The sequence below is a fragment of the Mobula hypostoma genome, chromosome 4 (assembly GCF_963921235.1).
Source record: "Mobula hypostoma chromosome 4, sMobHyp1.1, whole genome shotgun sequence".
Classification (NCBI taxonomy): domain Eukaryota; kingdom Metazoa; phylum Chordata; class Chondrichthyes; order Myliobatiformes; family Myliobatidae; genus Mobula; species Mobula hypostoma.
In genome coordinates, this window is record NC_086100.1 from 85,517,335 (window position 1) to 85,535,275 (window position 17,941).

Genomic DNA, 17,941 nt, shown 5'->3' on the forward strand with positions numbered 1-17,941 from the left:
ATACCCTCTCCCGGTTTTTGCTAGACCACAAGCTGTCACAAAGAAATAATCCTTTGAGGAATAGGAGAGTTGTCCCAAAGTCCATATTTATCCTCCATCACTTAATAACATATCTCGGAGAAGAGAGTATAAAGTGACTAACGAGCACCTTCACTGATGTCATAACAAAAGGAAAATACGCCCGACACTTGGAAGTGTGCCAAAGTCATTGCGATACCTGAACCAGGAAAGCCTACAGATGACCCCACAAGTTACCGCCCAATTTCTCTCCTCTGCTGTACCTATAAACTTCTTGATAAAATACAGACTTATTTTATCCAGAATATTACCTCTGTTAGATCCTTACATACTGATCGAACAAGCTGGCTTCAGACAGCACCACAATACCTGTGAACAAGTTCTCGCACTCACATCATAGATCAAATCAGGCTTTGAACTAAAAGAGTAAACTGGAGCAATTTTTAATTGATTTATCTGCTGCACACAACACGGTTTGGAACCAAGGCTTAAAGTTAAATCTAGCCCGAACCATCCCTTGTAAAAAGATCCTACGTCTCCGCCACACAATGAGAGGCAGCTGTTCTTTCTTCATGTGCCTAGGAAGTAACACCAGACACGTTATGAAATTCTGCAATGGCATCCCCCAAGGGTCAGTTCTGGTTCCAACCTTATCGAATCTGTACCTCAGTGACCTCCCCGAAACTAAATCTGCTAAATTTGGATTGGGCCAAAGCCTTCCAATCAGATGATGTCAAATCCATTCAAAAAAAAAACCTTACTGAAGATATCAACTCCCTATCCAACTACTTCCCAAAGTAGTACCTAAAAATGAATGTCAACAAAACAGTAACGTCCATATTTCATTTGGACAACTGACTAACCAAACTTAGACTTAATATCAAACTAAATGGCAAACATCCACACCCAAAGTACTTAGGAGTCAGTCACACTAGATCAAACCCTCTCATACAAGATGCACCTTCAAAATGTTGCAAAGAAACCAAAATCTAGAATGGCCATGATCAGGGAGATAGCAGAAACCAAATGGGGTGCTAACCAGTCAGTCCTATCAACATCTAGTCTAGCACTGTTTCTCAGTCACCGAATATTGCGCACCCACCTGGGAGAGAAGTGCTCACACAAACATCATCAATACACAGCTCCATACTTCTATGAGAATAATCTCAGGGACCCTAAAATCCACACCTGTCCAATGGTGCACTTTTCTCACAATTCTCTGATTTAACCATGCATTGCTTTTACTTCTGAAATGAGTTACTACCCATGGCGTCCTTAGCTTAGTACCTATCACCTGGTACAAATTCTTAAACGTGCCTTGTCAAGTCACTTTTTATTGTCATTTCGACCATAACTGCTGGTACAGTACACAGTAAAAATGAGAACACGTTTTTCAGGACCATGGTGCTACATGAAACAATACAAAAACTACACTGAACTACGTAAAACAACACAAAAACTACACTAGACTACAGACCTATCCAAGACTGCATAAAGTGCACAAAACAGTGCGGGCATTACCATAAATAATAAACAAGACAGTAGGCACAGTAGAGGGCAGTAGGTTGGTGTCAGTCCAGGCTCTGGGTATTGAGGAGTCTGATGACTTGGGGGAAGAAACTGTTACATAGTCTGGTCTTGACAGCCTGAATGCTATGGTGGCTTTTTCCAGATGGCAGGAGGGAGAAGAACAACACACATCAAAGTTGCTGGTGAATGCAGCAGGCCAGGCAGCATCTCTAGGAAGAGGTACAGTCAACGTTTCGGGTTGAGACCCTTTGTCAGGACTAACTGAAAGAAGAGCTAGTAAGAGATTTGAAAGTGGGAGGGGGAGATCCGAAATGATAGGAGAAGACAGGAGGGGGAAGGATGGAGCCAAGAGCTGGACAGTTGATTGGCAAAAGGGATATGAGAGGATTATGGGACAGGAGGCCTAGGGAGAAAGAAAAGGGGGAGGGGAGAAAGCCCAGAGGATGGGCAAGGGGTATAGTGAGGGGGACAGAGGGAGAAAAAGGAGAGAGAGAAAAAGAATGTGTGTATATAAATAAATAACGGATGTTATATGGTTATATGGAGGTACAAGGGGGAGGTGGGGCATTAGCGGAATTTGAGAAGTCAAGGAGGGAGAAGAGTTTCTATGAGGGGTGTGTGGGGTCCTTCATAATGCTGTTTGCTTTGCGGATGCAGCGTGCAGTGTAAATATCTGTAATGGCGGGAAGAGAGACCCCGATGATCTTCTCAGCTGACCTCACTATACGCTGCAGGGTCTTGTTAGATGACATTTCAACAAAATGTTACTTTCACATCTTAATTGCCATAATTTCCCTTGGCCGTTCACTGCATCTGAAAAATAAACCAAAAGACAACATTCCAGATTACTTCCTCCTTTGCTAATCAGCCCCCCACCTGCAGAAACACTTCTGTATATGACTAGACATACTTTGGACATGTGGCAACAGCTAGAAGTGTACATTTGGTCCCAATCATCAGAAGCACACAGAACATCAAATAATACATCTTTACATATATTCTGTATCCATTTCTAAAAGTGGCCTTGTCTTTTGTTTACAGCCAGAAAATATTTAATCGGAAGAAGAAACCTACTTCACTTTACCTCGACATGAGTTGGCTCTCAAACTTCTGGGGCTGCGACGGGAGTCCAAGAAAGTGTGATAGAATTCTGTTCTTTCATTATCGGAAATATTTAAGATATGGGGGATACCTGAATGGGACAGTGTGGAATTGCAGTGGGAAGAGGATTTGACACACACTGAACGAGTGGGACGGAGTGTCTGGGGGGAGAGAGGGACCGAGTGACCAGATGGGAAACAAAATGAATAACTGAATTAAACAGATTAAACAATTAAAAAGCAATTTCCAACCCTGTTTTTAATCAAATATAAATTCTCTCTCTTTACCCAGAATGAATAACTGGTAAAGAGAGAATTCATATTTGATTAAACAATTAAAAAGCAATTTCCATCCTTGTTTTTAATCTGTTTAATTCAATTATTTACCCAGAATGAACAATTAGGCAAAGAGAGAGAATTTATATTTGATTAAAAATAATGATGGAAATTGCTTCTGTCAACCTAGCTGGAAGGGAAGATGATTAAGAGGCACTTAATGATCTCACTGTACTGAAAATATAGTAGTGCTGCATTTTATTTCCACAGATACCATCATACAAGCCCCATCACCTGTCTTTTTGCATTGAGAGAGGCACTTGCAATTCTTGCAGAAGAGGTGGGTTTTGTGTTTATGAAATTTGCATGGATATTTTTTCCCATGTTGCTCATACACAATGACGTAAAAGATATCCATAATGTGAGCCTGTGGACATATTTCTATATATTATTAAAAACAACCACAGGTGTCAAAATCTATCAAAGCCTGTCAAAAATTTATAGTACTGTGCATGTCTCGCTCCCAGGATCAGTCTGTGCTAGGTCAACATTCATCTAATATCATTCCTGTCTTGGGTTAACGTCTACCTGATTGTACTCTGTTATTTCACCCCTCACCGAGGAACTTCTGATAGAAGTTTATAAAATTTTGAGAGGCATAGGTAGACAAACAGTATTTTTTTTTCCAGGGAGAAATGTCTAATACCAAAGGGTCTGCATTTAAGGTGAGTCAGGCTGTTTAGGGAAGAGCAGGTTATTTTTTAATAGTGTGGTGGGTAGCTGAAATGCACTGCCAGGAGTGTGTGGATTAGACAGAGGTATTTAAAGTGCTGAGGGATAGGCACATGAATATGCAGAGAATGGAGGGATATAGATCATGTGCCAGCAGAGGGGAATGATATTAATTAGGTGTCATTATTTTAATTAGTTCAGCACACCATTGTGGGCTGAAAGCTTGTTTCTGTGCTGTACTATTTTCTAAGTTCTACTTTTGAGTCCTGCGGTTCCCTCCAAGCCTGCCTCTCTTCTCTGAGTTCTGATACCTGGCCATTGCTTCCAAGTTGTTTTCTTTTCTGTTTGTTACCCTCACATCCTGCCTATACACACTTAAGTCTGATAAGGAGTGGGAAGTCATCATATTTTAGTCTTTACTTTTTGTGAATTAATGGTGGCAATTCTTCTGCAGGGCCTTGAAAAACACTGGAAACTTCACCAAGAAAATGCCGAGTACTTACATAAAGGCATACAGGACCTTGGTTTGAAACTCTTTGTCAAAGACAAGGTAAGCATTTCACTTTGAAACCAACTAGGTGCAGTGTAATATTTCACATTTGCCATTATTGGAGAGGCTGTATTTGTAATTGTCAATCCCCTCATAAGTTAATGGTAGGACCATGCAGCAGCTATCAAATATGTATACAGTAAATGATAACTTTTATAGATGCTTCATAAGTTGTGAGTCATAGGAGCTGGGCTGTGAAGCAAATGGTTTGGGGAAATAACGCAGCTGGTCCTGTGGATGATTTTTTATAAATCATCCTCCTCTCTATAGTTCATGTAGTTTCAAGTAGGTGCAAGATACTTGATGGTCAAATTTTGAATGTGCTTTAAGTAAAGTAGATGCGACTGACTCAATGACGTAGAGTGTTTTAATTTCTAGTTGTAAAGGAGATTGAACACTTTTTAAAAAATCATACAAAGTATATTTTGTCCCTGTCAAAGGTAGGCATCACTGATGAAACCCCATGAAATTGGCATTCCCAAGAGAATAAGTTTAAGAAAGTTTGGAAGAAAATTACTAAACTATTTTCATTCTTCAGGCTCTAAGACTTCCTACAGTAACAACTATTGCGGTCCCAGATGGTTACGAATGGAAAGATATCACTGACTTTATAATGAAGAAGTACCAGATTGAAATCACTGGAGGACTGGGGCCCACTGTTGGCAAGGTATGTGAAAAATGGTGTAGGAAGGTGACCTATTGCACAGAAAAGACATGCACATTTTTAAGTGAATTGTGTAGTTTTATTTGAGTATTTTTAGCAAAAACGTTTTCATTGCATCTACTGCTCATCTACACATGTAGTGGGAGGGGAACTTTTAATTCATAAAGGTTCACATCATCTAATTGAGGCACTAAAGTCAAAGACAAGCAAAGATTTCTTATGGTATTTTAAAGCTTATTTCTCTAAAATTTGAGGTATAAGGAGTTCCAGGATGACCAGCAGCAGGTTGAAAATGGGCCAAGATCTCTTTCATAATAGAGGTTCTTCTTCCTATTGTAGCCTGATTCACTGCTTGAAATTAAGATTTACTCTAATGTTTCTAAATTATCTACGACTAAAGAAATCTTTTTTCTGATCTTTAGGTTTTACGGATTGGATTAATGGGAATCAATAGTACAAAAGCTAATGCAGATCTCGTGCTCCAAGCTCTGAAGGATGCCCTTCAGAACTGCAAGAAAAGAAATTAATGAGCTAAGGTCAGAAGCACTGGACATCTCCAGGCGACTGAAGAAAAATCTATTTGCTGATCTACATGCAATGATAAAACAAAACTTGGCTCCAATTGTACTAAAACCCATCAGTGACTTTAGATCTTTAAATGCTAACAGTTTGGTTCATGGAATCCAAGATGTTCTAAAAAATTAATGAAGAAAATCAATGAATCAAATCTATTCTGAATTTGGAGAATAATTTGTTTGGAGTTGGAGGGTTGGTATCTTCACAGACATCATTAAACTTTATTTGCTTTTGAACTTTGCAAAGCTAAACATAATGAGGAATGTAATCACATTTTTCCTTACCTCAGAGTAATGGCGTTCAGCCCCTAATGGGTCTGGGTGTCAGAGAAAAACGGTGCAGAGGTACACCCTACGCTATTATGCATGATATAAATTGAGGAGGGAATTATTCCAACAGCCCCACCTTTCCAGTCAGACCAGGTGATGTCTGGGTTATGTGAATGAAGTAGGTGAAGGAAAGTGATCACACTGATAGCTGGAGATATTGTGAAGGTAACAGACCTCACTTTATTCATGGCATTGTTGAGAACTGCAGCAATCCAGTATGCTCATTTAAAAGAATGGAACAAGTGAAAGACACTTACTGAATAAAAATCATTTGCTATTGTCTGTTTCTTGATTTCAATTTCTGTTTTGTGGTTTTGCTTGTATATTTAACAAATAAATGTACATTTAAACAATTGAAGCCAAAGCTATATCATTTACCGATCCATCCTCCAAAACATGCTCTCTAAGCTAGTCTGATATTCCATGCTCCAAGGAAATAGTTTCAAAGTTCTTAACTTGATGAGACAGTAAATTGTCTAAGTACTACCTATGTAGAATGATAGAATACATGTCCAACATCTTTTTACAGTTATATCAGCATATATTGTCATAAATAGGACCAAGGGCTAATCACCTCCGTATCTGCAGAGCTCTATCAAGAGGGTTTGACTTAGTTCTGGGTTAATTTCAGCTACGTGTTTAAATTTCACCTCATGCTAAAAAATAACATTGTGTTTCTGGAAATTTTAAATGAAAACACAACATCAATACCTCCTTGGTCAAGCAGTATCAGTGGAGAGAGAAATAGCAAATATTTCATGTTGGTGACCTTTCATCAGAATAAACAAAAGAAAAAAGCTATATTACTTAACTAAATTAAACATTTCTGTCTTTCTCTCATCACAGATTTTGCCTAATTATACAGATGCTGTTTTTATTAGAAGAATTTTATTGCTTTGCTAGGTAGCCACATTTAATCTATGATGGGTTAACAACTGGAAAAGTAATTGGGGTACAAAAACAGATCTCATCAAAATAATACAAACATAGAGACATGGAAAACCTATAGCACAACACAGGCCCTTCGGCCCACAAAGCTGTACCGAACATGTCCTTACCTTAGAAATTACCTCGGGTTACCCATAGCCCTCTATTTTTCTGAGGTCCATGTATCCATCCAGGAGTCTCTTAAAAGACCCTATTGTATCTGCCTCCACCACCGTCGCCAGCAGCCCATTCCACGCACTCACCACTCTCTGCGAAAAAAAACTTACCCCAACACCTCCTCTGTACCTACTTCCAAGCACCTTAAAACTGTGCCCTCTCGTGCTAGCCATCACAACCCTGGGGAAAAGCCTCTGACTATCCACATGATCAATGCCTCTCATCATTTTATACAAACATCACAATAAGGTGTACATGTTTTCACCACAACTGTATCCCAACATTCCCTTTTCTAAAATACATGCTTCTACTATAAAACAACATGAATGAACATTTCCTGACTCAGCTGTGAAAAATATCTGAATTGTTTTAAATTAAGTGAAGAAAACTTACACTATCAGTCCTACCATTAAGCTCTGTAGACTCATATGAACTCTTTAACATTTTTGCATTATGTATAAAAGCTGAGTGAATACATTATTAAATCTCCCATCAGATTCGTACACTGTTTCGTGAAATACATAAAATAGCCACTTTCTTAGGCACACCTGTATACCTGCTCGTTAATGCAAAATCTAATCAGCCAATCATGTAGTAATTCAAGGCATAAAAGCATGCAAACATGGTCAAGAGATTCAGTTGTTTTTCAGACCAAACATCAGAATAGGAAAGAAATATGATCTAAGTGGGTTTGACCGTGGAATGATTGATGGTGTCTGGCAGAGTGGTTTGAGTAGCTCAGAAACTGCTGATCGCCTGGGATTTTCACACGCGAGTCTCTAGAGTTTACAGAGAATGGTGTGAAAAACAAAAAAAAAATCCAGTGAGTGGTAGTTTTGTGGGCAAAAGCACCTTATTAATGAGTAGAGTAAGAGAAGAATAGCCAGATTGGAAGGTAACAGTAACTTAAATAACCATGCTTTATAACAGTGGTGTGCAGAAGAGCATTTCTGAATGCACAACACGTCGAACCCTGAAGTGGATGGGCTACAGCATCAGAAGAACACACCGGATTCCACTCCCGTCAGAGAAGGACAGGAAACTGAGGCTACAGTGGGTGTAGTCTCACTAAAACTGGACAGCTGAAGATTGGAAAAACATTACCTGGTCTGATGAATCTTGATTTCAACTGTAACATGCATCATAAGGTCAGAATTTGGTGTAAACAACATGAATTCATGCATCCATCCGGCCTTGCATCAATGGTTCAAGCTGCTGCTGGTGGTGTAATGGTGCTGGGAATGTTTTCTTGGCACATTAGGCCTCTTGATATCAATTGAGCATTGTTTAAATGCCACAGTGCTCCTGAGTATTGTTGGTGACCATGGGCATTCCTTTATGGCCAAAATCTACCCATCTCATAATGGCTGTTTCCAGCGGGATAATGAACAATGTCACAAAGCACACCTCCTCTCAGCTGACTCCATGAACATGACAATTAATTAAACCCCAGTGGCCTTGACATTCCAACAGCGCACCGTTGAGACGTGGTGGAATGAGAGATTTGCAGCATGAATGTACAACAGACAAATCTGCAGTAACTATGTGATGCTATCATGTCACCATGGACCAGGATCTCTAACAAATGTTTTCAGCACCATGTTGAATCCATTTCACAAAGAATTCAGGCAGTTCCGGGGCAAAGAGGGGTCCTACCCAGTACTAAAAAGGCGTACCTAATAAAGTGGCCACTGGGTAGAGAGCGCAACAACAATCCATATGTGGAAAATGTCATACTGTCACATATTTGTCACTACTCTCATCTTTCTCTCACATCTCTCAGCTTTCACAGTCTGCCAGCTACTAAATCCAAGTTGAAAGTACATCTCTAAGCTAAAAAAATCATAAAAGCGATAACAATGAGCAAACTGCAAGAAGCTAGTCACAATGCTGTATAATACACATGCCTATTTCATCTCGGGCACTAGGGCTGATTGCCAGTCTCCAAATGTTGTCAAACATTTTCATCAACATTGGTGAGTTACAGCCTCAGCCATCTTCCCAGAGTCTGCATTGGGAAAGAACATAGGTGCTGAGCCAAATGATAAATGATAAACCAAGTGAACTTTAATCAAAAGAGTGGGCTTTATCAGAACTCATTTCAAGGGGATTGAAATATAAAAGCAAGGATGTAACATTGAGGCTTTTTAAGGCATTGGTCAGACCACACAGAGCATTGTGAGCAGTTTTGGACTCCTTATCGAAGGAATGCTGTGTTGCCTTTGGAGGGGCTCCAGAGGAGGTTCATGTGAATGATCATGCAAATGAAAAGGCTAATATATTAGGAGTGTTTGATGACCTCTGAGCCTGTACTTTCTGGCTTAGAAGGATGGGGGATGGAGGAGGGGGGAAGAGGAATCTAATTAAAACTGAAGAGCCAAGGTAGAGTGGCTGATTTCCATAGTAGGGGAGTCTAAGGCCAGAAAGCCTTAGAATAGAAGGACATCCCTTTGGAACAGAGATGAGGAGGAGTTTATTTAGCCAGAGGATGCTGAATCTTGGAATTTATTGGCACAGTTGACTATGGAGGCCAAGTCACTGGGTATATTTAAAACGAGATTGACAAGTTTTAGGTAAGCCAAGACATTAAAGGTTATAGGGAGAAGGCAGAATGGGGTTGAGAGGGATAATAAATCAGCCATGATGGAATGGCAGAACAGACTTAACAGACCAATGGGCATAAGTCAAGTTAAGCTTATTGTCATTTAAATATATACATGTACACCGCCAAATGAGACGTGTCTCTGGAATAAGGTGTAAGGGACAGTGGTACACATATCACACAATAACAAAGGAAAGTGAAATTTAAATCTTCAAGTCAATTACACACAGATAAACAAAGTGCATAAATTAAGTAAAGTGCATAAATTAAGTATTGTAGGGTACAGTACAAATTATTTGGTGACACTTTGAATGTGATACAACAGGGAGATCAGAAACCTAATGGCCGGAGAGAAGAGACTGGTTCCCATCCTGACCATTTTTATCTTTATGCATTGGAGTCTCCTGCCTGATGTCACAAAGTCAGTAAGAATGCTGGATGGATGGATGGGATCCTTGACAATACCATGGGTCCTGCATATGCAGCATTCCTATAAATATCCCCAACGGATGGTAGGGGGAGCCCTATGATCCTCTCGGCTATTCTCACTGTCCTTTGTAGGGACTGCTGGTCCCATGCCAGATAGAGATGCCGTTTGGTCAGGATGCTGTCAATGGTGCTCTTGCAAAATTCAGTTAAGATGGGGGAGGGGGGTACTTACTTGCCTCAACCTCCTCAGGAAGTGGAGGCACTGCTGTTCCTTCTTATTCAGGGAGGTGATATTGAGGGAACAGGTGAAGTCATCCATGATGTGAATTCCTAGGAACTTGGTGCACTTAACTCTCTCTACGCAGGAGTCATGTATGCACAGAGGGGGTTGGTTCATCTGCACCTTCCTAAGGTCCACAATCATTTCCTTGGTCTTTTCCACGTTTTGACTTGGGTTGCTGTTCTCACATCAGTCCACTGGCTGCTCCACTTCCTCTCTGTACTCCAACTCATCATCAATATTGATGATGCCAACCACTGTTGTGTCATCCGCAAACTTCATGATAGGGTTTAAGCTGAATTGTGCGACACAGTCCTGTGTCAGTAGTGTGAACAGCAGCAGGCTGAACACAAAGCCCTGGGGAGCCCTAATGCTCAGCATAACAGAACTACAGACGTTGCTGCCCACACGGACTGGCCGTGGCGTTTCTGCTAAGAAATCTAGGATTCAGTTACAGAGTGAGGCATTGAGACCAGCGATGACAGTTTCCCCACCAGTTTCTGGCATACGATAGTGTTAAATGCTGAAATGAAGTCTATAAACAGCAACCTGGCATTTAAGACCCCATTTTCCAGGTGGGAGAGGACTGAGTGGAGGGCAGAGGCTGTGGTACAAGTGGATCGATTTGAGTGATATGCTCACTGGAAAGGATCCAGAGTAGCCGGGAGAAAGGCTTTAATGCACTTCTAGACCAGTTGCTCGAAGCATTTCATAATAGTTGAATTTAATGCCACAGGATGATAATCATTTAGGCAGGTTACTGCCGCCTTCTTTGGCATGGAATGATGGTTGCCACCTTGAAAACCAAGAGGACAATCGATTGTTCCAGAAAGATGTTGAATATATCTTTTTCTTTTTAAATCTTTTTATTAATTATTATTGAAAATCAACAACAGAGAAAAATACATCAAAATAATCAAGACAACATACCTAAATGTAGAATAAGAGTTAAACTATCAACCAAGCTAAACAGTATATCAATAATAATTTACAAAATATTAAAGCTTTTTTTATGGAAAAAAAGGGAAAAAACTCCTAACTAAAATAGGAAAAAAAACCCAATAACAAAAAAAACGGGGGAAAAAAAAACCATTTGGAGCACAAACCCAGAGCTATACACCATACAAGCTTCCATTAAAAAAAAGACATTAATCCGCCAAATAAATCCATATACCCAAGCATCAGAAAAGGACCATCTTTATTAACTCAAATCAAATGATAATAACGGGCAAAAGAACCCCACCTTTTCTCGAAGTCAAATCTAGGATCAAAAGTTCAACTACTAATTTTTTCCAAACTAAGACATAACATCACCTGAGAGAACCATTGTATCAAAGTGGGAGCAGAAGCATCTTTTCATTTTAATAAAATAGCCCTTCCAGCCAATAATGTGACAAGTGCAATTACGTATTGGTCTGATATAGAAATACGGTGAATATGTTGAGGAATTATACCAAACAAAACTGGTACGTTGAATATATCGATCAGCACCTCAATTAGCTCAGCTGCACAGTCTTTCAAAACCTGACCTGGTATGTTATCGGGCCCTGCAGCTTTGCGTGGGTTGACCCTAGCCAGAGTCTTCCTGATCTCAGCTTCAGCCAGTAAATTGTTCGCTCCCCCCGGGGGGGGGGTGCCTTTCTCGCCAGCATTCAGTTCTGTGAATCAAACCAGGCATAAAAGACATTCAGCCTGCGGGGGAGTGGGGCGTCCTGGTCACTGATGCGCAGGGTAGACTTATAGTCTGTAATCCTTCGAATTCCCTGCTACACGCACCTCGTGTCTCTGGTATCACACAAGTGGTTGTACATTCTCTGAGAATGCTCCTGTTTTGCCTTCCTGATGGAGCAGGAAAGCAGTTCTTGCTTTCTTGAGAGCCGTCAATGTCCCTGATCTAAAGGCAGCATCATGATCCCTCAGTTGTGCATGGGCCTTTGCAGTAAGTCATGGCTTATCTTTTGCTCTCACATGGATGTGTTTCATGGTAACATCCTCTATATGCAGCTGGTGACAGAATCCACATATTCCTCGATGTTAGCATGGTTGCCATAGGTAGCAGCTTCCCTGAACATCCTCCAGTTTGTGCTTTAAAGCAGTCCTGCAATGCTGAGATTGCCACCTCAGGCCAGGTGTTCACCACCTTTAGAATGGGTGTGGCTGGATTGATCAGTGATTCGTATGTTGGAATTAGCATAACACATCTGAGAGCCCAATGTGGGGTTGGGGAACTGCTTTATATGCACCTAGTATGTTAGTATAAACCAGGACTAGTGTATCTTCACTTCTAGTAGGAAAACCAACATGCTGGTGGAATTTAGGCAGGACTGCTTTAAGACATAAGGGTCTCGGCCAAAAACACTGACTATTTATTCCCATCCTAGGTGCTGCCTGATCTGCTGAGCTCCTCCAGGACTGCTTTTAGGTTTGCAAGGTTAAAGTCACCAGTGACAATGAAGATAGCATCAGTGTGTTTGGTTTGAAAGTCATTAATGGCCCTGTAGAGCTCACACAGTGCCTCATCAGCATTGGTACAGTGGGAGGGGGAAGAGATACACAGTTGTAAGAAAAAGTTAGTGAACCCTTTGCAACTACCTGGTTTTCTGCATTAACTGCTCATAAAATGAGGTCTGATCTTCTAAGTCTTAATCTGCCTAAACTCATAACACACAAACAATTGTACGTTTTCTCATCAGTACTGAGTCCACCATTTAAAACATCATAGTCTCTCAACAGATAAACTCTTCTTGGGCTTCCAGCCCGGTACAAGTATCGATTACATCGATATAATTGGTAGCCATTCCGTACCATCACGCCTCCATACACAGAGTGGTTCTTTATTCTTTGATTGACTGTGCAAAAACTATTTCGGACCCGGTGAGTCTCCCCGAGGAAACAAGACGATTATGCACCATGTTCCTACAGAATGGCTACAAGGTGAAGAAAATCAATTGGGCCCTTAAGAAGGCTGAGAGAAAAACCATGAAACCTAACAAGGAGGAATTCATTGCTACTGCCCATATTTCATATACTTCCATGGTTTCTGGGAGGATCACCAGGATCTTAAAGAAATACCAGATTAATACCATCCACAAACCTGTAACGAAGCTCACATCAAAGTTTATGTGGGACAAAGATGACCTGGAACTGAGGTGAGCTGGCATTTACAGGATCCCCTGTGAATGCAGAGGCAACATATAATTGGCCAGATGGGTCACACTGTGGAAACCTGCATCAAGGAGCACAGGTGGTGTATCAGTTTGGGTTACCTGGAAAAATTGGCAATATCAGAACATTGCACTCGCAATGGCCATTGGATTGACTCGGATGGCACAAAACTATTGTGTCGTGCCAATAGCTTTTGGGACCACCTAGTAAAGAAAGCCAGTGAAAGGAAACTAGAGGAAAAGAATCTTAACAAAGACGAAGGTCTCACTCAAAGAAAGAACTGAATTTGATTGTAAATAAGGTGTGGTGCCGAAACCTGATTGGATGAGGACTAACCAATCAGGAGGACAGATGAATACCACTGGACCAGACATGCCCAGGCATTATCCCTGATGAAGATGGCCAAGTTTTTTAACAAAACGTCTGTTATAATTGATACCTGTACCTGGCTGGTAGCACGAGACGAGTTTATTGGTCATATATGGTGGGAAAGCACTAATCCTTAACCACAATCAGAAAAGTATGTGAACCTCTGAGGTAATACCTTCTACAAAAGCTATTTGGAGTCAGGTGTTCCAATCAATGAATGCTGAAGGAGGTCACAGTGAAAGACCTGCAGAAATCTCTAGAACTTGCTTAAGTATCTGCTTCTGTGCGTACTATATAAAAAAAAACACTGAACAAGAATGGTGTTCATGAAGGACACCACAGAGGAAACCACTGCTCTCCAAAAAAACTTTACTGCATGTCTCATGTTTGCAAAAGAACACCTGGTGGTTTCGCAATGCTTCTGGGACAATGTTCTGTGGACTTAGGAGACAAAAGCTGAACTTTTTGGCAGAAATGCACACCGCTATGATTGGAGGAAAAAGGGCACTGCACACCAACACCAAAACCTCATCCTAATTGTGAAGCATGGTGGAAGGAGCATCATAGTTGTGGCTGCCTTGTTGCCTCAGGACCTGGACAGCTTATTGAGGGAACAATGAATACAAAATTGTATCAAGATATTTTACAGGAGAATGTCAAGGTAGTGGTCTGTCACCTGAAGCTTAATAGAAGTTGGATGATGCAATAAGACAATGATCCAAAACACAAGAGTAAATCAACAGAATGGTAAAAAGAAGAAAATGTGTTTTGGAATCAGCAAGTTAGAGACAAGACCTTAACCCATTTGAGATGTTGTGGCATGACCTCAAGAGGGCTATTCATGCAAGGTATCCCAGAAATATTGATAAACTGAAACAGTTTTGTATGGAGGAATGGTCTAAAATTCTTCCTTGCCATTGTGCAAGTCTGGTCTGCAGCTAATGTTTGGTGGAGGTTATTGCTGCTAAAGGAGGTTCTACCAGTTATTAAATACAAGGGTTCACATACATTTTTCCAGCCTGGATTGTGAACGATTAAACAATGTGTTCAATAAAGACATGAAAAGTACAACTGTGCGTTGTTAGTTTAAACAGACTGTGCTTGTCTCAGATGAAGATCAGACCACATTTTATGAGTAACGAATGGAGAAAACTAGGTAATAGCAAAGGGTTCACAATTTTTTTCTTGCAACTGTATACAGCTACCAACACATTTACTGTATAGTGAACTCCCAATGTATATAACATTGTTTGCACTTCATTAAAATGAATTCAGAGTTCTGCTCCTGTGTCTTATGGTTTTTATTTATGGCAGAAAGGTTATAGAAAGGACAACACCCAAAAGAGCTGTAGGAACTCGGTGGGCCAGACAGTATACTGTACATGGAGGGCAATGAAAAATGTTTCAGTTCAAGATCCTTCATCTGGACTGGAAAGAAAGAAGGGAGACAGCCAGTATAAAGAGGTTCGAGAAAGAATTCCATAACATTGAACTAAATGTACAGAATGATTGCTGGAATTAACAGTGCCATACTCATAAAAAAAATGGCTGCAATTAAAAAGAGGTGGTGGTCTTCATTTCAATGATCATGGACCCAACTAACATGCAGAATCTGATGGCCAGCGTCTCATCTTCCACTGCAAGAGAAACTATCCAATAACAAGGTGGATAAACTATCACCTGAAGTGGATGGATTGTCACCTGCTATGCAAGCTCAGCTTCCCATGACAGTGTGAGTTTGAAGGGATCTGGATGTGTGTGGTTAAAAAGGTTTTGTGTCAGGCCACCCTAACAAACCACTACAAGGACTAGCCTGGGGTAATCTGCTCATACATGGAGGGTAGATCTAGTATCTTGTCAAAAACAGTGCAAGATGCCATCACCTCAGTGCCATCAGCATCCTTGTTACCTGCTGTGGCTTTAGAGGTTGTAGTCCAAGAATGGGCTTTCTGGGTCCACACCATCTGAGTGTTGTCCTCCATGATCACGTCCAGTATTCACTCGAAATCAGCCATCACCGGTTTCCATGAACCATGCTGTAGCCACAAGCAAGAGGCACAATCATCATCAGATGAAAGAGTTAGGATTTACTCTCCTAATACTTGCTGTTCATCACTGATATTTGAGAACAGTCAGACAAGATCTGTATACATGGAATGCATAGACCTCTTTGGGTGGCGTAGGGTTCGGTAGGCTTGCAGAAGGGTTTCAGCTCGAAACGGCGACTGTACTTTTTTCCATAGATGCTGCTTGGCCTGCCGAGTTCCTCCAGCATTGCTTAAGATACCCTGAGGTTATTTCTATAAAAACGTAACTCCTTTAGAGAAGACATTACATTAACTTTAAAAATAACTGTTAAAATAACTCAATTTAAAAAATTTTTATGATATATGTAGCACATATAACCATCTTATTCCTACATATCTTTTTTTTGCATTAAGTATACACTTGCTTTTTACTATCTTGTACAAAGCTGTACTAAATATTCTCTGTGTTACTTCCAATGTATTACCTTGGCCCTAGTCTCCATTGCTCATTGTTAGGTGGCTGAGACATCAGGAAGTACTTGTGCAGGAATTGAATGCACCTGCTCCCTTATGCATCATGCACCCAGTATCCTTCTGCTGTGCAGCTCGGAAACACATTTTTGTGTGTTTCATCTTTAAACCCTTTAAAAGTTAGTTATTAGGACACTCTTCAGAATTGTGCTAATATTTTTAAAAGATGTTTTTTACATTTCCACTCAGGAAATTAGAACATACAACAGTACAGCACAGTACAGGCCCTTTGGGCCACAATGTTGTGCCAACCCTTAAACCCTACCTCCCATATAAACCCCCACCTGAAATTCCTCCATATACTTGTCTCTTAAATTTCACTATTATAAATTTAAAACATAAAATCTGTCACTAGCCAGGGAAATATTTTAAAAATTGACACTTAAAAATTCCTCCATGTATTATCCACTTGCCACCAAGAACTGTTTTACAAACTTTGCTAAATTTGGGTTTAATCACAATAAACACAATGCCTCCTCCATGACATCATTAATCCAAGTTTAAATCAATGAAAATGACCAAACATAAATCCATATGCCACCCCTTAGTAGTAACAGGGATGAGCTGTACTCTTAATCAATTAAAATTCCTCAAAATCTTTTGCAATACTTGACCAATTTTAGCCTCACTACAAAAGAACTGGTGTAACTTGTTGGAATGTTTAGGTCTTTTCCTTTTGATAGGTAAAGCTCTGTGGTTCCATTGTGTAATTTTACTTTTCCATGGCAGTAACCAGTTCCTCTCCATGTGCTACTGTCTGGTCTGAGTGGCACACAATTCAATTTCTTTAACTGCTTGCTGCAGGTCCTCTATAATGGTATCTACATCTGCTTTCGAAGTTGCTCGACCAACACTTAATCGAATGGCGTTCTCCGCCACGTCATATGGAATGCCACTGTTCAGCAGTATGTGTGAGGGCCTGAAAGAGCAAGACAATTTGTTACAGGAGTAGTGATGGGCTGAGAACCATAAGCACAACTATCCCTCACCCAAATATCATGGGCTCAGCATCACTTCCTAAATATCAAAAGGAAAGTTTGTATGCATATTTTCTGATTCCAAATAGAACCTGTTGAAAAATTTGATGGTTAAGCAGCCTAACATAGAACAGACCAAGAATACTATTATCAATTATCACAATGACTCTGTATGAAAAATTATTAACTGGGATTAAGATTAAAAGGGTTGAAGATTGTCCATGACAATCTTGAAACCTTTGATTTGTTATTGGTTTATAAAGATAGCCTTCTGGTCTACACACTCTAATTCAAAATTAAGCAAAGCATTATACGTTCACAACTTCAATAGTGAGCGTACACTGTTTGCTTTCTAAAAGCAATGCACTGCCCACTGCTCTACTCTCTCTGTACCCGTGACCGTGTGGCTAGGCATAGCACAAATACCATCTATAAATTTGCTGATGATGCAACCATTGTTGGTATAACATCAGGAGAAGAAGAAAGGGTGTATAGGAATGAGATATGCCAACTAGTGGAGTGGTGGTGCAACAACAACCTGGTACTCAACGTCAGTAAGACAAAAGAGCTGATTTTGGAATTCAGGAAGGGTAAAACGAAAGAACACATACCAATCCTCATAGAGGGATCAGAAGTGGAGAGAATGAGCAGTTTCAAGTTCTTGGGTGTCAAGATCTCTGAG

At 40.4% G+C, this 17,941-nt stretch overlaps 2 protein-coding genes across 6 annotated transcripts in view; one reads left to right on the top strand and one right to left on the bottom strand.

Annotated features, from left to right (window-relative positions):
• agxta (alanine--glyoxylate and serine--pyruvate aminotransferase a) overlaps positions 1-6,128 on the top strand; it is a 33,569-nt gene extending 27,441 nt beyond the window's left edge. Inside the window, exons 7-11 of the mRNA XM_063046132.1 lie at positions 2,590-2,685; positions 3,195-3,264; positions 4,111-4,206; positions 4,745-4,873; positions 5,293-6,128. Coding sequence (XP_062902202.1) covers positions 2,590-2,685; positions 3,195-3,264; positions 4,111-4,206; positions 4,745-4,873; positions 5,293-5,397 — 496 coding nt within the window. The 3' untranslated portion in view covers positions 5,398-6,128. The remainder of the gene's footprint in view (positions 1-2,589; positions 2,686-3,194; positions 3,265-4,110; positions 4,207-4,744; positions 4,874-5,292) is intronic.
• Positions 6,129-10,942: 4,814 nt separating this feature from the next.
• scly (selenocysteine lyase) overlaps positions 10,943-17,941 on the bottom strand; it is a 63,362-nt gene continuing 56,363 nt past the window's right edge. For all 5 annotated transcript variants that reach the window (XM_063046128.1, XM_063046127.1, XM_063046129.1 and 2 more), the window contains one exon: positions 10,943-17,201. In XM_063046128.1, the coding sequence (XP_062902198.1) occupies positions 17,033-17,201 (169 nt within the window). In that variant the 3' untranslated portion in view covers positions 10,943-17,032. The remainder of the gene's footprint in view (positions 17,202-17,941) is intronic.